This window comes from Megalops cyprinoides, chromosome 3 (assembly GCF_013368585.1).
Source record: "Megalops cyprinoides isolate fMegCyp1 chromosome 3, fMegCyp1.pri, whole genome shotgun sequence".
In the NCBI taxonomy this organism is placed as follows: domain Eukaryota; kingdom Metazoa; phylum Chordata; class Actinopteri; order Elopiformes; family Megalopidae; genus Megalops; species Megalops cyprinoides.
In genome coordinates, this window is record NC_050585.1 from 24,988,651 (window position 1) to 25,012,693 (window position 24,043).

General features: G+C 45.3%; 1 protein-coding gene across 2 annotated transcripts in view; it reads left to right on the plus strand.

Moving 5' to 3' along the window:
• si:ch211-26b3.4 (connector enhancer of kinase suppressor of ras 2) overlaps nucleotides 1-24,043 on the plus strand; it is an 87,976-nt gene that overhangs the window by 37,087 nt on the left and 26,846 nt on the right. Inside the window, exons 6-12 of one of the 2 annotated variants that reach the window (XM_036523726.1) lie at nucleotides 366-485; nucleotides 1,439-1,498; nucleotides 4,467-4,535; nucleotides 12,919-13,065; nucleotides 20,081-20,211; nucleotides 21,627-21,838; nucleotides 22,625-22,711. In XM_036523726.1, the coding sequence (XP_036379619.1) occupies nucleotides 366-485; nucleotides 1,439-1,498; nucleotides 4,467-4,535; nucleotides 12,919-13,065; nucleotides 20,081-20,211; nucleotides 21,627-21,838; nucleotides 22,625-22,711 (826 nt within the window). The remainder of the gene's footprint in view (nucleotides 1-365; nucleotides 486-1,438; nucleotides 1,499-4,466; nucleotides 4,536-12,918; nucleotides 13,066-20,080; nucleotides 20,212-21,626; nucleotides 21,839-22,624; nucleotides 22,712-24,043) is intronic. The other variant, XM_036523727.1, reaches the window with a different exon arrangement.

Sequence of the window (24,043 nt, forward strand, 5' to 3'; positions counted from 1 at the left end):
AAGGTTACAAATACGTGGCAGATTGCTTTCATCCTTGATAGTTCCCTTTAGTTTCTCTAGGCAAGTCTGAGCATGGTGTATGCAGGAGAGAGTGCGATAATGCATAATGGATAGTGTTCAAGAGAAAAAGCCAATTCCTGTCACATCAACACTTTTTTTTACGAAGGCAGGTCTGAGCATGGCGGCATAGATATGCGCAAGATGGACATTTTCCAGGGCCTACAAGTTAGAAGTATCTGACGTGAGCAGGTCTGGACAAAGAATCAGTTGTTTTCAGTTGCACTGATGTTGTCCTGCTGATGCCAGACCTGACGAGGGTCAACCGCATCCTAAACTCACAGTTTGACTCTCCCTGCCCCCTTCAGTGTAAAACGCTGTCCGGAATCTGCGACCACATCATCTCACTGTCCTCGGACTCTCTGGTCTCCCAGTCCGCCCACCTGGAGGTGGTTCACCTGACCAACATCATGCCCAGCGAAGGCCTGGTAGGTAGTCTTTGTCTGGCACCTTCTTACACAACACCCTGCCCCTGCATGCCACAGCAAACAATCATTAATCTGCCCTTTCAAAACACTCTCTGGAACATCTGAAAATCCTGTTGATGATTGGTCTATGGGAGATTTTTGTATGGATGTTTGCAGGTGCATGACAGGAGCTGCTCCGGGTGCAATGCACACTCCACCACCTTAAGATCAAATTTCGCCCAAGGTTCACCCACAATCTGTCCAGACAGACTAACAAAACAGACAGACTAACACACCAGAGCAGATACATAAACTGCTCAACCTAGTGGTGACACACAAAGCTGTAATTGACAGAAGAAAGTGCTATCAAGCAGTAACAAAGAATCCCATGAGGTGCCCTGCTACATGAGGTATGTGGCCCAGGTACACATGAGCATAGCAAGGAAGGAATGGGAGCACACACACAGACACGTACACACACACACACAAATGCATGCATACACACCTGGATAGTGTGTCCCTGAAGTGTGACAGAAGAAGGCAGCATGGAGGCAGTGGCCCTGAAAGTGCCCTGCGTATTAAAGCACTCCATCATGGTGGTATTGCTGGACAGCTCCCTGTTGTTGCCTTTGACAAAGGACGGCCTCAGATACACACTTCTAAGACTTTCAGAAACTTTTGAGGGCAACATTTCTGTTTCCCTATTTAGCAGTAATATCATTGTGACTGTTGAGCAGTAACTATATTGAAACACTTACATATATGGACTGACACACCTAGTCACACCTGCACGCACTATATATATGTAGAGTGACACACCTAGTCTGTTGTAAAGAACATCATATAGTAAGTGTTCAGTGCTTCTGTTATTAGTTTTTTTGCTTTCTTTCCAGATGCCATGTCTCTCGATCGGTTTTACACACTGTGTACTCTCTGTCTCTTTTTTCTCTCACTCCCTCTGCCCGTGTCACCAGGGGATGTACATTAAGTCGACCTATGATGGCCTTCATGTCATCACCGGGACCACTGAGAATGTAAGTGTCCCATTCTCCGCGGCTCTGTCCTCTGCTGTCCTTCAGTGCAGGTGGTGGCTGGGGATTGGGGGGGGGGGGGGGAGGCTGTCAGACATGGAGATAAGATCCCGGGCACTTCGGGACATGCTCATGAATCATTCATCACCACACCACACATGAGGTTCTGAGAAATATCTCTAAACCCCTCACACACCCCCCATGCCTTTCTCTTGTGAAAATTAGAGGAAGGTGCCTCCATTTTCATGGGCTGGAAAAAAGGGATTTTTTTGCTCTGTTTTGAATTTTGTTTGCCTTCTTTGGCTTGGTATTCATGGATGTGTATGGGTGCTGCGGTGACGTGCATTCTGTGACATGTTGGTGAGCGTGTCCCTTCAACCCACCCCTCCGCCAGATGGGTCATGCGCCACATATGTCAGACCGGTAGGCACAATATCCATGGTGGGAAACCCTCCAGCCCTAGTTTTTAGCACCATGCCAAGGATCACCCTGTGTTTTTAATAGTCCTGGCAGGTGAAAGGCACATGATGCCGTCCCCTCCTGTCGGTCTTCACCACGCTGGCTGCGAAAGAGATGCCGCCATTGTCTCTGGCACCATCAAGGCTGCCTCTTTGCTTCCATAAGTTCATCTACTCATCCGCCCCCGCTCGCCCTCTCAACCAACGCAGCATACAGGATCAGGATCAATTTCTATTGGAGTGTGCAAACACAGGCTTGTGAGAAAGAATAAGATTAACAGAATCCTGTATCTACATGAACCATATTTTAGGGGTTTAATGGAGATGACCTAATTTTTGGACATGCTGGGCAGATGAACAGATTGCTTTGTGATACATTAGTATGAATCAGACTGCTGCCTCATCCTTTATTGTGGGCACCCATACTCAGGATGACTCACATAGCTGGCATTTTTTTGTATATGAATCACTAATAAAGCTGGATATTTTACTTTGCTCAAGGTGGGATCTGAACTTGCAATCATCTGGTTATAAAATCAGTATCCAAGCCACAATACCAGTCTGTTGATACTAGAATGATTCTCCTGTGTAGTCTATGCAGAGGATATTGTGGGGAAAGAAATTTTACAAGTAGATATAACTGCAGGCTCTCTGGTGACCTCTGAAGAAGTTTTGCCTACTTAGGTCACAACCCCCCGTCTCAACCTCCTCTTACTTTGACTGGGGCAAACGGTCCACCACTTGACCTCTTGCTGGCTCTGATCCCGATTGGTTGCCAATGTGGCCACTCCTGTTGCTATGCAACTCAGCTGTTACCTGGGAGACGAGCCCCTTTCAGTAGCTGAAGAGAAATGGGAAAGGGTGTGGTGAGTGGAGAGACAGTGGTAGTGGTAGTAGAGGTGGAGTGCTGTCTCTGTAAGTGCGTTCTAGCTGGACGGTGGAAAGTGAGATGATTTGTAACTTGCGACAGCTGCCACTCAGGCTGTCTGACATTGATATGTGAAGAATGGGCTCCCTAAACCTGTGTGATGAGCTAAGCAATGGCTCCACCTTTTCGAAAATCCTGAATTCTTCTTAGTATCAGAATGCAACACTCTATGATATTCCATTGGAGAGAAGGACTATTAACAGCCTGAATCACTAAAGTGGTCTTTCTCTTATTGCTTGTGCTTATTTGGCCAGAATCATGATCCAAAGGGACTTACAGCACTCTAGGATACAGTTGCAGAGCAGTACAAAATATGATTTAAATTTAAATTACAATGTGCAAAGCAATTATAATTGACATTTCCTAAAACAAGTTGAACATTACCCAACTTACATAGTGTATCCAATCCTGATGATCTCATGTTTATGTATTATGCGGTGAATATATTCGCAAGAATGTAGGGAAGTGTTTGCATGTGGCTTGCTGCATGGGGCGACAAGACTGCCTTGAATCGAGAGGTCAAGAAAACAAGTTGTCATTGTTGTCATTCCATATCTCCTCTCTCTGTCCTGTCCTGTGGTAGCTGTCTCAGGTGTCATGTCTCATCTGGAGCTTACCCTGTGCTCTGCTCTGCCCCGATAAGCCTTTGACAGCCTGCCGAAAAATGCTCCCCTCTCATTTTGTCTTTGGGATAAGCGGCCAATTAGCGTAGCAAAGTGGGAACCCTTAATTAGCGACTGGGTGGTTAATAGGTGGTGCGAACGGCAGGGAAATTGCAGAGGCAGGCGAGGAGGGCTGTGTGTTTGCAGATGGCAATGATGGCTGCGTTTCTTTTAATTAGCAAGCTTTCAAAGCAAACTGAGAAATGGCTTGTGACTTTGGAAGGAGAATTGAGGTGTGTGTGTGTGTGTGTGTGTGTGTGTGTGTGTGTGTGTGTGTGTGTGATTTGGGCAGGTTCTGATTCCATGTCTTTTTTCTTCCCAAAATTTAATTGTGCAGTATAACAAACTTTAGTCAAGGAGGGAAGTCATCCTAGGCTTTGGGTGTCCAGGCTTGACCATGTGTCATCCTTGCTCACAGGGGAGCTCATTGATTGGTTAGGATTGGTGAGCAAAAGGTTGGAGGTCAGGCCACATCAGTCAGGCCCAGGAGGCCACCAGCACAAGGCAGGTCTTAGCTATGCAACATTGTGGTAGGTGACCTGCAAAGCTTTGTTTGACTGCAATACTTTATTTTAAAAATTCTTTTACCAACAGGGTAATATATTTACTATGGTTTCCTACAGAATTTTCAGGTGTGCCTCAGACTGTTGAAGGTTGGAGTCACTGATCAGAGGAGTCTCCTGCTGTCTACTTTTGGTGTCTGATGTGTCTGCCTACTCACCCTACCATCTGCTGTTTATACACTTGGCTGATGAAGATTTAATGGGGCAGAAGTTCAGGACTGGGTAGTAGAGGATGCTGGGAATGTTATGACAGGCACAACACCGGGATCAAGTGCCTGTATCCTGGGATTCCAGCACCTTAGCTATGCTTGTGTCCCAGTGTCTAGGCTGAACTAACATCACTCCTTTCTCTTGATGCAGTCTCCTGCTGACCAGTGCAAGAAGATCCATGCTGGGGATGAGGTCATCCAGGTCAACCACCAAACTGTGGTGAGTTCAACACACGATCCCGCCCCCCCAACCCCAACCCCACCCTCCTGGCACCCTGCTCTCACACAGGCACTCTTGAGGATGAGATAGCCCATATGAACTATTGCACTTGTTTCCCTGCCCGTGACAGCACTTCAAACTGCAGCACAATGACACAGTCAGAAAGTTCATAGCTGAATTGGCAAAAAGGAAACACATGCCTGACATGCTGACAGGTGGAGGCTGTTCAAATAAAAAAAGAGGAGGCTGTATGTTCTCTTACTCAAAATGATTTTCTTATCTGTGGATTCATCTCTCAGCAAACTAATGACATAAGTATGCCCTTTGTCAGGGTGGGACACTGCAATGAACTGACACCGAAGAAAGTTTTTTTTTCATAAAAGACTTTCTAAAAAGACCTTTAAAAATTTTTTAAAAGACCTCCTCTTGTTTTGTTTTCTTGAGAACGTACTTAGCTAATACATAATGTCCACGCAATGCCTTTGGAATGCTATCTGATTTCTGCGAAGTCAGCGGCACTCTGTTCTTCGGGATGGTTAAGGTTCCAACCACAGGTCCACCTTTGGCAAACACCTGATGAGGATAAGATCTCAGAGTCTGTCACTGCTCAAACGTTAATGGCACACTGTAAGTAAAGGCATGCGAGAGGAGGAACGTTGCTGGCATCTGAGGGTATGCTCCCAATCATCTGACAGAGACATATACCTTTTTTTCTGAAGTTCCACAAGCTCAGGTGTAAGTAAACAGTGTGCACAAAACTGAGGTTTGCAACCTTCTATGATTACATGCATCATCCAAGCTGCAGCCTGCAGAAGCTGCTGATAACTGACATAGGGAAAAAAACTTTCGGCACACATTAGCCTGGGCTGGTACGTACCTCCTTGTGCTGTTGCCACAAGAGAAGATGGACTGAGAGAAGACTGGGAGTACACTGCAGTCATGTTGTGGCACCTTGCCTTAAATGGTTTTGCAACCCTTTCCTGAGTTTTGGAGTGGCCTGGGGTGGAGACATGAAGCTTTGTGCTTCTCACTCTTCTGTGGGCGTCTGTATAGAAGAGGTGCATTGCTGTAGTGAACCAGCCCACCGACATCATTAAGGGAGGGGAGGGGGGGGGTGCAGGGATGCTGCAGTATGCAGAATAGCCACAGTTTAAGGGCAGCAAGTTATGCTTATCCTGTGGTCTAGCGAACATAACCAAACTGCTGAGCCCGCTCAATGATGTATGCATGCACCTGCATCGGCAGCCCTTTCGAAGGAGCGCCGACACCAAGGCAGCCTGTTCTCAAGCTTCAGATGCGCATGATCAAGGCAGACGAGATTCTTGGAGGCTGCTTTCGAGTGAAGGGTAGGAAGGGTCTCACAGGGTGCGGAGAGGAGGCAGCGATAGCAGATGAGCTCAGGCTGTCATCTGGCTTCCTGTGGAGGCTGCAGCGAGCTCCCATTAAGCTTGGCAAATGTGTCACTTCCTCTTTATGAGACGGACCTCCAGGCATCTGTTTCAGGGCAGCGGAGAAAATTGCTTCTGCCACGTGTAAGATGAGGAGGACAGCACTTGGCAGGGCAGCAGCATGCGCTATCTGGTGACGGGCTTGTTCCTTCAGATGGGTAATTCTATCATCTGTCTGCTTGTTAACCAATGGGAAATTTTCTACGAATGTCCTCGAGAGAGGACATGCAGTATAACTAGGTTGTACTTAGTCAACATTTTTTGTGACAGTAACAGTCTCTTTGTAGTGCTTCTACACAGCACAACACTGCATCTACAACGACTGGTGTGTGTATTTTTGTATCCAGGGCATTTACTTTTGTCTGTATTCTGCTCTGAATTGGTATGTAGTCATAGTTCACTATTTTACTTAAGCTAGTATTGAATCACACATCTGAGCTTGATCAGTGGCCAGTTTCAGCATGGTTATAATGCCCACCCAAACAGATTGAGTAGATTTGCAAAAGCATTTAATGCTTTTCCCCATTTTTGGTCTCTTCAAGAGCAAATCATGTACATCATTTTTATACATATATGATTTATTTTATTTATACAATGTAATGATGTTTATATAATACCTAAATATCCAGAGAGTGTTCACATAGGACTTCTCTTGAATAATGTATATTGAATGTGATGTATGAGACGCCTTGTGACAATTGTTTTGCAAAGAGTGCTATATACAATAATATTTGATCAATTGTAGTTTTATCAATTTAGGGCTTTGTGAAACACCTAGCTCAGTGGTGAGGGTACTTTCCTTAAATGCAGGCTGATGCCAGCTGTGTCATCAGCCAATGACAACCAGGTGGAGGAGCAAAGTGACTTTGTTTCTCTGAGAACAGGGGTAGGTATGTTGGTGGGTATCTTGTCTCGCCACTCTCAGGCGCTCCTGTGATTCATCAGACACCTTTGAGTTGCTCGGATAACATAATCAGAGCAGTGCCTGTCCTCCAATGTGTACCCAGTCCTTTGTAGTGTACTGTGTAACTTGCATGTGGGCAGGGGTTGTCACACTGAAACAAGCCTAGTAAATAATTCTCGATTCCAAAATAGATTGCATAAAAAAGGGGGAAAAACATAAAAAAGAAAGATGTAATGAAAAATTGCAGCTGCCTGATGTTTGCAGCCCTTTGCTGTGGTAAGGTGACATTGGTCCACAGGTCCTCTGTGCTCTAGGTGGAACGTGACTTGCTTTGACCGTAGTTCTCTTGACTGTCTGCACTAGTGAGAGTGCAGTGTTTGGTACTTCAGAACACCAGGCCCACCCACTTTTCACATACAGCTAATCCATGCACCACAGATGAGTACATTGGGTCCACCAGGGTGTGTCTGATTACCCTGTCAGATGCTGAACTGCATTTTTGCTCCTCACTTCCTGCCTTTAATTGATTTTTCCCTGTCACCCTATAGTTTCAGTGGATGTGCGTATTGATTGGCTCCTTGGTATGGCCGTGACACTGAACTGTGCTTGTGGAAAGGCTGCAATTCACGACCTCAAAGTGCTCTTTAGAGACTATCCCCTCCCCCAGCTCGCCCTGATTGGAAGACCATTGATGTGGGAGGTGCCTATTTGGCTGTGGCTTTGCATTTTGCAGGACAGCATGGTCAGAGCCTCTCTTTGAATACCCTCTGTGCCATTAAGAGTAAAATCAATGGGCGTGTGCTGTGAAGAAGGTATGTGGAATACTGCAGTGTTCAGATAGGGTTGGGGGGGTATTATGAAGAATCAATTGACAGTAGTGCCTGTGAGACTGATCATGGTTTGGCTCGATCATGTGGATGAATGAACACATTACGGAGTTGGTTGTCTGGTTGAAAGAAAATGAAAGACCAAAAGAGGCAAAATGGACAGAAGAGTTAAGCAATGACTAAAATTCTATGCTGATACCTGAGTTCTTCATCTGTTGTTGGTGGCTTGTAGATGCTACTGTATATACGTATTTTGCAAATTTCCAAAAACAAACCGGACCTTCAGTGTGAGACGTGTGTCTGTGAATCTGAGCCACGAGCCCAAAGAGCACAGCTGAACTTCCTCTGCTTTCCCAAGGTGACACGGTTTAACGTGGAGTGGCTGCCGAGCGGGGACATGACAGATAAAAAGGTCGGAGAGTTGTGGTGGCCATCTTGGCTCTGGCCCGTCTCCTGATGCTGTGGAGCAGGGATGATTGATGCCTCCCAGCCTGCTGGGCCTCCACCTGGGAGGTAACAGAACCCATAATTCCTCAGCCACTGTCACCACTCCCAGCCCTCCATTAGTCCAGCGCAGTCCTGCACCGCGGCTGCTGCTGTAAGGAGTTCAGCTGTCACCGTGTTGTCTCTTCAATTGCTGAGGGAGGGACAAAGGGACGCACCTAATATGTCAAACCTGTTAATAATGATACCGCTTTAGCGATTAATGCACCAACTACTGCTACCACCCCTCTGTTACTGCACTATTTTTATTACTACTGTTGTAGTCTCACAGAGGTATGTGAGAATGGTACCCTAAAGTCAGTGGTATAATTACTTGGTATCTGGGGGGTGTGTCTATGAGACATAGCTTAATAAATGATGTTACCTGAGCAACACAGCTCGCTCGTGGAATTGTGTCATTCCAGTAATTGCCAGGAAATGGGTGATGTCATTACAGCTCGGGGTGTCTCAGCCAGGCAAGATGGTGATGTGGGTGAGAAGGGGAGGGAGGTGTGATTGACTGAGTGTTTCATCCTAATGGAATAAGGACTCCTGTTGCATTTTTAATACTGGCATGATAAAGGGTGTGGGGGAAGGGGGTATGCACTGGCTCTGACCTGCTTTCCCAGGATCCTCTGGGAGAGGGATGGCCGCAGACTCACAAGTGAGGCACAGCCCTGCTGTCCTTTGCTGCAACTGCAGCCCGGCTCCCGTTTCTCTTATCATTTCGGCTGTAACAAAAGCAGACTGTCTCTCTGCCTTCCAAATGATTCATGTATCAGGATATGGAGCATTATGAAATGGCGTGTCTCATAGATTGCATTAGGCTGGTACACACAGAAGCACTTGCATGCATGCATAAACACATGCACAGATAAAACACATCCACACACACGAGAAGATAAAACGCACACACACACACACACACACACGCACATGCACACTCACACTGACAGTTTTTCTCACACTGCATCCTTCAGGCCTCGTCTTGGGGAAACTGTGTCACAGCTTTCATTGTGTGAGCTAGAGGATTATGAGCAGAGAGTGAAAGAGCTTGAGAAGGAGGACGGTGTTATAACAGTATGTGTATGTGTGTGTGTGTGTGTGTTTGGGTGTGGGCATGTGTGCATGTGTATGCGTGCTAGTGTGCATAGGAGTGAATGTTTATGTGCGTTTATATGTCTGACTGTGCAGGTGCATCGTTGCAAAAGAGCAAACACCTCCCCCTCCATGTGCCACAGCCCCTGTGTCTGAGCAGAGGGCCCTGAACAGTGGAATTCCATGGAAAATCCCACTCAGAATGGTCCAACTTCTGTGACACACTTCCTCTTGAAGTGGTAATGCTGCCATCACAGATGCTGTCATTACTGTTATTACCACTGATAGGACTACTTCTGGTAATTCACATCTGCTGAAAGATGCCATTAGGCTGCAGGATATAGTATGTGTGTGAGAGAGAGAGGGAGTAGTCTGATGGGCATTGCGGAGTGTGGAGACCGAGGCTTCAGTACAGCAGTGAAGTGTGGTTCATTATCCAGCTGGCTTGAAGGCAGGGGAAAGGGAGATGATGACCAACAGATTCAGTACACTCCAATGAGAAAACCACAAACAAACACACGCACGCATGCACACACACTCATGCAATAATAGCACACCCATTTTCACGCTCCACCTTGCCAGGCAGTCTTCATATCAGCATCCAAATTTACATGCTGAACGCTCTGCGCTGTGATTGGATGCCAAGTCAGGTTTTGGGTATGAGCCCCTCCCATGAGGTGGAGAGCTTGGGGTGAGTCCCTCCCCTGGGTAGAGAGAGAGCATGGATCATTGTCTGTGTTTCCGAGCTCACATGGCCACGATACTTAACCAGAACGGCTTGGCACAGGCTTGACCCTATCACTCCCTGCCCCAAAACGGCAATGCAGAGATGCATGCACCCAGACACTGGCCTCTCCCACTTCTCTCAGGACTCCTTCAGCACTCTGCTGAACCTCAGAAAGGGAAATGATGAAAAATAATTAGGCCAATTTTTAATCATTCTGCAAATAAGAAACAGAATTCATGCATACATTAAACAATCAGAGAAAAGAGAGAAAGAGAGAGAGAGAGAGAGAGAGAGAGAGAGCAGTGTGATCATGCATAATTAATTATGTATGAGGAAATAATGGGGACCTGTGGGGACTGAATTTGGGAAAGAAAAGTTCAGTGCTACAGAGGGAGGGAATGGTCATTTTGTGTGCTTCTCTGCTGCCCCTTTGTCATTCTGGTCACCTCACCGCATGCTACAGAGCTCTCTCCAGCTCAAGTGCTCTGACTGCAGCAGCCGACTGTGGATCCACCTTGCTCTTGACCCTTGTCTTGTTTGAAAGTAATACTCATGCACCACCCAGCGAGTGTAGGGCCAGCATACTCCAATATGACATTTCACAACAACATGGCATGACTGAACAAGGAGACTGGCTCAGTCTGTTTTTTTTTTTTTTTTTTTGTCATGGCAAAGTTTCAAAAATAAAAATCTACCAAAACACTTCAGCAATCAGGATTGATAATAATTGGCTTCAATGTGCTAAAATGTCACTTTGGTTATATACTTGGGTCATTGAAACCTAGGATTGTCCAGGTCACCACCTAAGTGTAATGCAAGATGGCTACATCTCTATACTCCTCCCAAGAGGGAAGTAAGAGTTTTAGAAAGTAGAAGTGATTTTGTGAACAAATTGGTTAAAAATCCATTGCTGGCATAAATTTCAATGTACTATAAAAGAAATATGATTGTATATTGCCTAGCTGAGAATACACAATGTTCAAGCCAGTGTCAGATTTTTGAATGTACAGTTTAGCAAACAAATATAAATATATACTTTTTTCAATATATAAGTATTTATATGTTGTAGTTGTGGAACAAAATTAAACATATCAATGCATTTGAGTTATATTTCAGGGTCATATTTTATCATTTAGTGTCTACAACTAAAATACACACACTATTATCATTCTATTTTATATGGTCACAGTGTCCAAGATTGTCTAATTTTGAGCAATTTAATGATGGCTGAACATTTGCTTTAATGTAAGAGCAGTTTTAAAATGGGGTACTTTAATTCAGTTGGGGAAGAAAAGTCCTTAAATTTAAGAGCACCATTTTACTAGTGTGTACTCCTTGCCTTTACTTTAATGTTAAAAAAATAAACTCTTTTATGTCTTTATGATATGAGGGGACACACCTTAAAACATTATTGAGTTTATGTGTGATCAAACATGATCTGCAAATTGATCAACAAATATACAATATAGATTGAATACCACTTCCAGTTATGTACCAGAATGTGTCACATTCTGTCAAATTCTGATGCAGTTTATATTGCACCATTGTAAGAACCTCTTACTGATGAGTAGAAATAAATGTTTCAATGGCTTGTGTTATCCTCTTTTTCAGTTGTGTAAAAAGTGTGATGTCACTCTGATATGGATACCTGAGTATGTATCGCTAGCCCTTGATATATTTTCTAAGTCTTTTGGGGGATTTCTGTTTTGTTTTCTATTTTGAGGGACTTGTTGCCTTGTTGGAGGAGTACGGGAGGTCATTGTCCCTTTCCCCACTGACCACACCCTTCAGCGAGATGGGCCGTGCTGGCTGCCAGGGTGAAGTAGTCCTGGAGGGAAGTGGTCTGTGGATGCATGTGATTGCTGTACACTGGCACGACCCTGCCGCCGTCTCCCCTTCTACCAGCTGTCGCTTTCTTGGGGTCGCGGATCTCTGTATGACCATCCTCCCCGAAAAACAATCTCCCCCTCCTCTGACCCAGACAGCTTGCTGAGTTCAGTGTCCTCTGGGTTTGCCCCCCTCTCCAATCCCCCCTCCCCCCTAAGAGGGAGCTGTGTGACAGCTTATCAGCCTCTGAATGCCAAGGTCAAGAGGAGCGGGATCGCTGCTGCTGTCATGGTCATTTAAGGACTCCTTATTAGATTGTAGGCAGCAGTAGTCTCTGAAACAGCAGGTGTGATGCCCGTGTACATCCTTCTTGCCAGGTTTGGCGAGCATGTCTTCAGACCCCTTTTGAAGGAACCACAAAGGCACCTTAATGCAGGCAGTAGTTTGTGAATTATGAACAGGCAGGGCATAACTGCACAAATTTTGATGCTCCAAGATTTTTATGCTCCAAGATTTTATGCTCAAAGGTTGCTTGAATCTCCTGTTTATGACTTCCATCCAGTGATCACACATTTTAGATTTTCAAGAATCTGATGTTCATCTTATGGTTTAGCGCTTCGATATGTGGTTGTGTGCTCAGCCGTAATGTGGTTTACAGGGTCACGTAGATGGCGCCTGTCTGGGGCTCTTTTTAGAATGCTCTATCAGTGGTTTTACAGACACTCGTTGCTTGTTTTGGGACTGTGTCATATTTAGTGGGTGGACTGTCTCTGACTATTTTCCAGAGACATATTTGACAGTGTTTATGATGGTAGGTGGCACCGCTGAGCATGTGCGAGGTCTGGATGACTCTTGGCTTGCGCTCAGCTCCAGTTTTCAGTCTGCCTCTGTTGGTTTTGTCACTCAGTGGTTGCATGCTGGAGTTAAAGGCTTCTTCACGTGTGCGTGTTGCCAGGGTTTCTGCTGGAAACGGGCAAGATGACATCAGATCTCCCGTGCTGCAGGGGGCACTGCGATGCATTTTTAGAGGCAGTTGTGGTTTTGTGGCACTGTGTCTGTGCTTCCCCAGGTGGGCTGGCAACTGAAGAACCTGGTCAACGCTCTGCGGGAGGACCCAAATGGAGTCATCCTCACCCTGAAGAAGAGACCGCAGAACACCCTGACTTCTGCTCCCGCCTTGCTCAAGAATGTACGCTGGAAACCCCTCGCCCTTCAGGTAACCCTGTCCTGCCACCCCGTAACACCCCACTCCACCCCACCCACCCTCCAGCAAGCCCTGCACCCACCACTCCATTTCTTTCCCCGGAATGCTCCACTGGTGCACAGTACCCACCTTGCACGACTAAGCTGAGCAGACATAAATGCTTTGCTGCATCCATGAGCCCACTGCTTCACTATGCAGATATCCAGCATGCTTATCCACATGATTGAAAGTCCAGGAGCAGCCGCTTGAAAAATGGCAGTACTTTAGAGGTTTGTCTGGGATCTGGCATTGGCATTGAATTAGTAGGGGATAGTTTTAGATAGTAGAGGAAGAAGTTGAGTAAGGCAGATTGAAATGTTACTAAAGTGGGTTTCCAAGAATTGTCATTATTTCTAGGGAGATTGGTGGCAGTTGAATAAAGCTGTTGAGTAAAGGTGTCGATGTTGAAGAATCACAGCTGTTCTCGCAGCAATGTATTTGAGTTGCTTCTTCATGTGTTGAAGTTTATTTCAAATAAGTATTAGTGTTACAGGTGTTTTTAGCACTTTTTGGATGGTTTTTTATTGCCATTACTGATTTGTTTCCCTTTACACTATCAGTGTGAATGAAAGCAGAGACAGGCTTTCTGAGCGCATGCATTAGATTTTTTAAAATCTTTTATCTTTTTATTTATTTGAAATGAAAATGGCCAAATCAGACAGCCATTCAAATTAATCTCAATGTCATCTTAAATGGCACATACCCATAGCAACACACAACAGCATGCACCCTGTGTGGTATACTGGATAGGTTAGTTCTGTGCCGCTCAGTACAGTAGGACTGAGATGCCTCAGGGAGAGCTATTCACCATTCCCCCAGCCCCCTGCTGTTGTTGAAATGATCACATTTAGAGTAGTGCTTGTAGATTACATTTCAAGCATTTGTGCACAAGTGCAACTTCGCTGCTTTCATACTGTATTATTACTATTTTTTTCAGTAAAGGTAGTTGTTGATTTAAATGCCCAAATTTTGCATTTTACTGAACATAAAATTCACTCAAACTACATGAATGTGCCAGCATTTGCCATTTCACCATCAGCAAGAATTTAAGTTTAACTGGTGTATTGTCCACCCTTGGAGCCATGGCCGTCCTCCTGAGATTAACTGGGCAGTTCCTGTTCCCAGTGTTAGAAAGCATGAAGGGTGCACATAGAAACAGTGATTTTAGAATGACTCTACTTATGAAAATTAGTGGTCAATTATTTCAATGAGCTGGGTGGCCTATTGAACAGGCACTGAACCAAGTGCCTCTATTCACATTTACATCATACTGTCAGTGATGGAAACGATTGGTTACAGAGACTGTCAGGCATTTATGTCTTCTGTATACATAAATTTAAGATGAAACCCTTTGTGACACATCTAGCAACTCTAGATTTACAGAGGGGCAAGGCTATATGCTCCCAGTCTTATGGAGGCTCAGCCAGTGTGTTCCCGAGGTTGATTCCCACTGTATTTCTCATTCGAGAGAGTTGGGGACAGCAGGGGCAGGGATATCCCAGTTGGTCTAATGAGGGGGGAGGTTGGAGCTGGGGAGACCACTGGAGGAACGATCAAAGGGGGAAGGCATTGAAGGGGTTTGGGGGGGAGGGGGGGAAGCTGTTGAGCGAGGTCTGACGTCAGAGCCTCGTTTCAGAAAAATTGAGCTGCCTGCTGATTACACAGGGAGCCCTGGATTTCACCGCTGCTATTTTTAGAAACCCACAGAACAAATTTACTTTCACACGGCATGTCTGCCTCGATATTGAGGAGCTCTTTCTCGCTCTCCCTCTCTTTTCTGCTCCTTCCCCTCTCTCTCATCATTTCTGAGGCATCGGCAAAAAAAGGGAGTGCACATTTCGCCTGTTCCGTTGGTTTGGTCTTCTGCACCCTCTGTGCTCCACAGTGCAGCCAGCTATGCTTATTTGTCTCATGAGGATTTCTGTGCCCCAGTGGTATTCCGTGCACAGAACCAGCTTTTGTGTGCTCAGCTATTACACACAATGCTGTTTAATGCAGTGGATAATTGTGAAAGCGCTATCTGGACCCAGCTCTGTATCAATGCAAGCACAAAGCGCTCAGGATTTTGCCATCTGTTCGGTTTTGTTTTTCGACTAAAGAACGACGCACAGGTGCCAAAAAAGAAGCGCACAATGAAGGAGTAAACAAAGGGGAAAGATTAGTGATCGCTCTTTTTCCGCAAGCAGCGGTAATCCTGAATGGCTGTCAGATATATGCATTCGGTACTGTGTTGCTCACTGTTTCCTAATACATCTGCAGCCTGCCTGCACAGGTGTGTTCTGAATATTAATCATAAAGCTGAGCATCACAGTTTTGCACCATCTCTCTTAACCAATGGTGAAGGGCAGTGTAATGCAAACAGACCGACTGAGGTAAAGAGGCAGCAGACATGCTGCTGAAACGGACTGTGCGCTTGCATGTGTTAGCCGGGAAGAGTGAGAGAGTGAGTGAATGGGTGTGCAAGTAAGCAAGGGTGTTGGTTAGGAAGAAAATACGTCAGCCCCAATGGTCAAGATTCCATGGTGGCACTGGGAGGCCTGTACCTTTGTGACAACAACGTTTGGAGGTGTAAGGAGTGTGCGTTCGCTTTCTGCATCCAGCCAATTCGCAGCTGAGCTACACATAAGAAGAGAAGATTCTGGTGTACAGCACTGCTGAGATTCCAGTCTCTCAATCAGTCCAAAGACATTTGATGTGTTTATGAATAGGCGTTCATAGGCCACAACATCCCATGACACCACAAGCTTGAGACCCCTGTCACATCGAGTGATGTATCAAGGGATTGGAGGGGTGGCACCATGCACATACTCCGAACGGTCCAGGATGTGTTACTTCGCCACAGAATGCCCTGGCAGGGGGGCAACACTGGACAAGGAGCTTCCCAGCTGAGTGCTCCAATGCGCCTGCCACGAGAACTAGGCCACGCAGTGTTAAATCCCTATTTGGGTCGCTCAATCGCAGCTTTCAGGGGGTTTATTTTAAAATGTGGATTCCATCCTGTCGTTGGACCTTTTTAGAAGTATAAATGGAGTGATTTAACCACATAAATCATACTTGGGTTCAAAGGCAGCATCAACTCACAGTGGGGATGAAGGGCGGAAGCATTCTTCCTGGCCCCGCATATCTGAGCTGTAAAACTAAGCTGAAAAACATTGCAGTCTTATCAGCAAGGACATCGCGGGCTCGAAGGACAGACAAATAAGCTTCTTTTTGAGGAATCCTATCTGCAGCTAATGAGCTGGTTTCTCTCCAGAACTTTCTAGTGAAAGTGGGTCACAGTATTCAAGGAAAGAACCATTGCCTCTACAAGCCTTTGTTTTTGACTGTTTCTCCATGTTGTAATACCACTGTAACTAGAATCTGTGGTCATATTTCATAACTGGTTCTGTAAGCAATGACATGTGGGCAAGAGTGTTATTCTTCACATGTACTCATTATGTTGTTTTTTTTCAGTTTGATGGTGTGCATTAATGATGAACTATTGCGTGCTTAAAGCAGTTACTATTTCAGTTTGCATGAACGTAACAATATTTATTATTAATCAAGTCAAGAAGCGGGGACAACATGTTCCTAAATCTTCTCCTGGATGGCAAGGTTGTCATATTGTTTCTTGACTGCATAAATCAACACACTATTACCATTGTCCTTCCACCATAATATTTTCCCTTTTTCCCCACGTGTTAATGCAAGGCATATATTACTAATAGTAAGACTAATACCTGTTCTACCGGGGGTAGGCCTCTGGAGCACTTGGGCAAATTCTGCACCATGACCATTTCAAGACCAGAGGAGACCGGACGTTTCTCTGGCTCCTGATTAGATCTCACCAGCAAGGTCCTGGTGCTGCCCTATTGTGGTCATGTTTTGACAGAAATGAAGGGCTCCCTCCACAGACACTAAGCTGGGAGGCTTGCCCTTGAGGCGGTGCTGATGGAGTGCATTGATGGTTGTTACAATGGGTGAGATTTATCTCTGTTCTGCCTTGCTCCCCAGTGTCCATAGCATGTAATCTTACTGACCCAACCGCACACAAGCTGTTTCATCCTATTCCAGTTGTAACGTGATTCTGGCTGGAACTGCCATTCTCCCTTTTATTCTGTTCCGGTCTCCACAGCCCCAGAGAGAGGTGGGCTGATGGAGACTGTGAAACAATCATCATGGTGTTGAGTATCAAACAGAAGACGCAATGACGGTGTGAGTAACGTTATGTTTGCTCGGCAAAAAGTACAGCACCGGTCAGCTGACCCATGTCTTCCAAACTTACAATAACAGGATACTGCTGACAAGAGTCTGAGCAAATTCTCAATTTCTTTTTGCAGAAGGTAAAAGATTACTTTTTCGGAATAGAGTTTGCCTGAAAATAGCTTTTGGTCTTTTTTCAGTACTAACGCTATGGAGCTCATGGTGCTCTAAAATCTCAGCTGTTTTTATTTATTTATTTATTTATCTATTTTTGTAAAATGTTGACTGCAGTGAAATGAGACTTGGGATCATGATATGGGTGGCTGTGTGGAGTCGTCTGCAGGAACCAGAATGTTGCGGGATTAAATCCAGGGTGCTGTACTCTCAATATGCAAGTTACACATTGTGTATGTTTGGAAAGTATTCAGCTGTATAGCTGCATAGTATAAAAACTATGCAGGTAATCTTGAATGATCGTGTTGACTAAGTAAACAAATGATCAAATGGTATAATCACTTGGTATAAGCACTGCCCCCAACCCCCCCCCCCCCCCCCCCCGTGAAATTATCATTGCCAGCATAATGGAAATGTAATACCTGACTTTGTTCAATAGTCTATATTGCCTAAAAACAAAACTAATGCTATGTCTTTACTAAAAAATCTTTTTTTCTTTTTTTTTTTTTTTTTTTTTTTACCAATTCATATTATGCGATTTTAAAAGCTTATTGCATGAAGAAAGCAGTTACATTTCATGTATCAAAAACTGGGAGTAAGCATTGTTGTCATGGCAACAGACAGCCCATATTGAGAATGACTTGTTAATGTTGCTCTAAAACAAGAAATCCAAGATTCTTCCTGATACAAGCAAAAAGAGTGGCAAAGAGGCATGTTGATTGTCATTCCATTTGCAGAATAGTAGAGTAAAGCTTTAGCTAATGCTATGTCTGGGGGGAACCCCAAATCAGAGAGCCCTGACTAAACGTCTCACCATATGGTCCTTGTCATCATTTCACTAAATCTTTTGCTTAATCTAGCTCCTTTTCACACACTCATTCTACAATTTATATCACCTTCTATGATTGCAGTTTCAATTGAATGCACTTTGGAGTGGAGTAATGTTCTATGATTTTAATGGACTTTTGACAATACAGATTGTTGGTCTTTGCCCCGAGACATGATAAAAGAAACCTCTTGTCAGTGTTGACATTTTGAGTGTGCCTTTGGTTGCCAGGGAGCATAGTTGCTATACCCACCATAGTTGCCAAGAGACCTCTATTTCCTGGTTGCTAAGGACCCAATCATGGTTGCAAATAGAGATGCCACTTCGCATATCTCCCGTGTCTGTGTTTTCTTTTTTAAAAAGTGGGGCTGGGAGTTCAAGGTCAGGTTTATTATCTCTCCAGCTCGCATTGCTTTATTTGTTTCTGTAATTTGCCATCTTCATTAATATGGAAATGCATGTATTCATGGGCTTGAGGGAAATGCCAACAACATGAAAGCATTTGTTATAAACACTGTAGTTTAATTGTATTGTAATGACTTACTTTTTTCACTTAAGAAGGACGGATGAGGTGTAATTAAGATAGTGTCATCAGAATTCCCAGACTGGCTGAATACATGCGAGAGTACAATATCCTGGCTGCTGTTGGGCCAGTCTGTGTTTGACAAAAGAAGGATGAAAAAAGCAGAGGAGTCCTTAACATACAGAGATGACTCACAGCTGATGACTCTGTGAGATCAGTGACAAACAGGCCTTCGATCTGAAAACACCAAACTAATCTGGACGATACCCCAGAAGGCAACAGAGATGGCTGTTGAAGCAGAACTGTTGATTGCCATTCTGCTGTGTTTTATTTTTGCATGGACGCTTTCTTCTGCAATTTGGTGTTTGAGCGCATATGCCAGTGATGTTGCCTTTAAATATAACAAGTCACTGCTATCTTTCAAACATGTGACTTTGGGACAGTCCACTGTGCTGGTAATGTTCTTAGTTTTCCAATGTAAGATGATAAAAACGTAAAGATTATTTAAGAAAGATTTTATTCATTGTCATCGTCTTAGGAAGGAGAAAAACATATATAGTTGATTTTTATGCAAATCATATCCTGTGCTACAAAAAAAATCTCCTGGAAAAAAGCATGGAAAAAATAAATCTTGCAACCTTTTTTTGATAATCTTAATGAGAAATGGTTTCATGTAAGGAATTTTTTCCTCCATGTTCTAGCAGTGGGTCTCCTCATGATGCTCCTGTGATAAGGTCATCCACAAAAGTGACACATTGTAATGCGCTTTTCTGTTTTTTCTGCGCTATCAGCGCTAATCATACCCTTCATATCTCACCTCCATGGGAGGGGTGTGATGCGCCACTCAGAAAACCAGCGGGATATACCCGCAGCGTGTGCCGCCCGCTCATGTGAGCTGTCTGATTATCACACATGGGCAGCATCCAGTCATCTCCACCCATGCTAGCATGTAGCATTTTCCCATCAAACACCATGGCAGTGCGGTGCCACAGACATGCTTCCCCTGCTGCTGCAGATATATTGCGAGGACATTGTGTATTAGCTGGGTTCTGTAGAGATGGGGGTCCCACTGCAAAGACTGGCTGGCTGTGAAGGCACTGGACCCTCTGCCTCAGTGAAAGTAATCAGATTGGCGGTGAGGACTCACGTGTGGACGTGGTTTGTGGAGGGCGTCGCCCACTACCTCACTACCTCACTACGGTTAGCGGTATCTGTCTGCCTGGTGGTGCTGCATCCTAATCCCTGGCTCCAGTCCTCACTACTTCTGCTCGCTGTCTCCGCAGCCCATCTCCACCAGCCCCACCAGTAACTCCACCACCCCGACGGGCACCATGGGTGTGCCCTCCAAGATGGAGGGCTCCAGCATGCACGACGTCTTCATCCTGTCTCCCGTTTCTGGCCTCTACGGACCCAGGTGAGGGAGTCCGCCAGCATAAAAAGCTGACACCTTCACCAACAGCGGCAGTGTAGCATAGTGGTAAGGAGCAGGGCTTTTATGTTCTGGTTCGATTCCCCGCTGGGGCACTGCTGATGTACCCTTGGACAAGGTGCTTAACCCAGAATTGCCTCAGTAAATATTCAGCTGTCTAAATGGTTAACACGGCAAAATTGCAACCTGTGTAAGTCGGTCTGCTAATGCCAATAATGTAATGTAATATAACATGAGTATAATATGAGTAGATTCATTAAAGCCAGCTCACAGTTAATGCATCCAAGGGTGCTAACAAATGGTATGTATTAAAATCTAACAATGTGCAGTAAATTCAACTTAGAATACAGAATACTCAAATTAGAATACAATATTCAAGAGTGTAGAAGTCAACACATTCACAAAACATCACAGCCCTCATGGTGCAGTGATCAGACAGCTATCAGTGTAAACAAATACAATTCGATACATAGGGAATCCATTGACAACATAAGGAAGGATTTTACACTGGAGGAATAATGCATATTTGAGATTGTAATGAAAACTTTGGAGGATACAACCCTGGGAGATCAGAAATCCAAGTTGAGATTTATTGCATGTGTGTCACTTGTCACCTGTGTGTCATCTTGCTTTCATCTTGACTTGTTGTTTATGTTCCTTTTTAAATAACTGAATCTTCTACAAGCGGGTATTGTAGATATTTGTGAGACACCAAGTTTGTGGATGGTTATACCTGGATTTGTTTATGTACCCGCTGTTGAAAAGAGGCAATACAATATTGGATGTGCTGTTACAAAGTACTCAATGTTAATATTTGGTCTCTACAAGTTCAAGTGGAGTTTACATTTAAAAAGAGGGACAGAACTCCTTGAGATGTTAACTCTTTGAGCTGAAGTTAATAATTGTTTAGCAAGTTAAAAACTAGATTGATCCCATTTATTTGTAGCTTTATAAGTCATCTTTAGCATTTATAAGAGCTAAAGATGACCATGTGCTATCTTTGTCTGTTCACCTTGAATGGGCAGCTGAGGTGATGCTTGGTATGTCAATTTGCCTTTGGAGTGTTTGGACTCTCAAATACATTGGCCTGTATTCAAATCAACAACATTTGTCAACAATTTTGACTTAAATGCAAGTGTTCCTTTTTTCAATGCAAGCACAAATCTTCTTCCCATAATTGTGAGTCAAAACTAAGGGCAGATGTTGATTAAATCTAAGCCTTGGACTTATTATGTTCAGATGAATTTCAAGCTGGATTTAGATATGCACTGTAAGGGATAATTGCGGGGTAAGCTGCTCGGGGGCTGGCTTTTTTGCCATATGATATGCTGACCTGTTATTTGGGTTCCTGTGGAACCGATAAGTTTGGCCGTCGGTAACAGTAGGCCATCCCATTACAGGGACGACATGGGTGTCATGTCCTGCGACGACATCAGCAAGTACAGCATGGGCAAGGCGAGCATGAAGGGCTCTGAGTCACCCAGCTACTACCTCGACCATGAAAGCGGCAAGTACTTCACCCTGGTGGAGGGCGAGGGCATGCCCCCGGGGCAGGAGTACGACAGGGGCCGCTCCACAGGGGTCCGGAGGAGGGACAGGACCCCAACTCACGGTGAGACCCCGACCCCAGCTTTCAGCACTCTAGCCAATGGATCTTCAGCCAGCCAATCACAATAACCATTTTTCTGCCAGCCAATGACTATTGCCAGTTTAAATGCCCCCTCCCGAAAAAAAGAGTGCATTGTCTGTGCCCCCCCCTTCCCTTCTGGCTGGGAGAGGCCATCTTCATAAAGGGTCATTCTGGGGCTCTGGTGGTGCAGAGATAAAGCCCTTGGGCTCTGTGAGCTGCAGTACTTTTTCATACTAACAGCCTGCCAGGGAAGTGGTGGTGGACAGCTTCCAAGCCGGTAATTGGTTCGGCAAGGCATGTTCTGCTTATCTGATTGACGGTGAGCACGTGCACCGTGATGCGGGCCCTCCCCACACCCTCTCTCGCACGCTCACGCTCCCTCTCTCCCTCTCTGCACTCTCCCCCACTCCCGCACGCTCCCTCCTTGCACTCTTCCCTTCATCACCTCTGCTCCTGCTCTTTCTCTTTCGTCTCTTTGCCCCCGTTCTCTCTCCCTTCATCACTCTCCACCTTCCCACCCTCTCTAAGCCTGCTTTACTGCTCCCTCCCTCCCTTCCTCCCTACTCCCTTTCCCTCTCCCTTCCTATCTCTTTCCCTACTCTTGCCACCTCTCTCTCCCTCCTCGCTCTCTCTCCTTCTCTCCCTCCCTGCTCACTCTCTCTGCCCCTCCCTGCTCCCTCCCTCTCTCTCGCTCTCTCTCTCTCCCTCCCCCCTTGCTGCTTTCTCCACGCACGCTCTAGTTGACATGCTCATTGGACTTCTTTCCAGGTGACCTCAGGCCAGTTTCCATGCCGACGGAGTACAACTGGATGGCGGAGACAAAGGAGCCCAATATGTACAAAAGGGGCAGCAGAGGTGGGTCCAGGAGTGGGGATCTGCACCACCCAGAGCCGCCCCAGTCTGCAGAAACACACTGCCCCCCCCCCCCCCCCCCCCCACACACACACACCTGCAAACTCCAGCATGCAATCAAAGACTGTCCACTCCCCTGCAAATCAAACCACTCGTACCTATGCTATGGGTTTTTCCTCTTTGTTTGCAACAAGGCTTTGGTTCCATACGCAGCTCAGAATAATATACTGTGAGCATTTCCCTCTGCGTTATATCTGTTTCTTCACCATATTTACCTGCAGCCAATGGACCACTGACTGTGTTCTCATCACTGGCAGCATGCAGTACATTCCTTACCATGAGGATATCACATGCTGAATCAATAGCCACATCCACACACACGGCTCCTAAAACAGTGCCTACAGCCATTCCATGTGTTTTCCACTGGAGGGCTAAAAGGTCAAAACATTTGACAGTGTGGGTATGAATTACATTTCTCTGTAGGTTGTCCTGAGGCTGAAAGAGAAGTTATGTTGCACTGACCCCTGGTGCACTTAACCCATAAAAATCCATTAACACAGAGGAGTCCAACTGGCTGCTGGACTCTGCAGATTGTGGTCAGATTATTTTTTGGAATAATCTGTTGTTGGCAGTAGCACAATGTGTAGTGTGCACGCCCACGCACACATGCACACACGCACGCACACACACACATATGGATTAGTGTGTACAGAGTACAATGGGGACTATACACAATTCTTTATCCATAATTTGGTTTTACCAGACCCAGGGGGGTGGGTTGCTATTTTGAAAACCTTTTTCATTGGGAGAAATATGTACGAACAGGAATGGTTTCTCTGTGCTGATTAGAGTTAGGCAGATGCACTGGACATTCATAGTGCATATTAGACAGACGCAATCCCCCCCAAAGACAAAAGGAAATCTGGTCTTCAGGATTTACTCATCTGAATGACAAATGAGGACTGACAATTGGAAAGTAAGTGAGAGGTTTAGCAGAGGGACAAACAGACAAAGAGACAGGTGGATAAAGTCCAACAGATGGACGAGAGTCAAGCTCATAGACCGGCTGACGCAGACCCCCCTTCCTGTGTCCTTTAGAAGGTCACCCTGGGCACTTTTTTGATTTCCTCTCTGGAGTTTCTTTCCCTGAGGTCCAGACAGACAGACAGATGAATAGATGTAATGCCAAATGAATAAATGTAGATGAACCAGCGGACGTTTGGAGAGACCAGGCATCTGCTGCAGCCCTTTTGCAGCTCAGAGCAGCACTGACAGAGGCAGAGAATCATAGTTCCTGGTCTCTCCATCTATCTTTGCTGGCCCATTTATTACCCA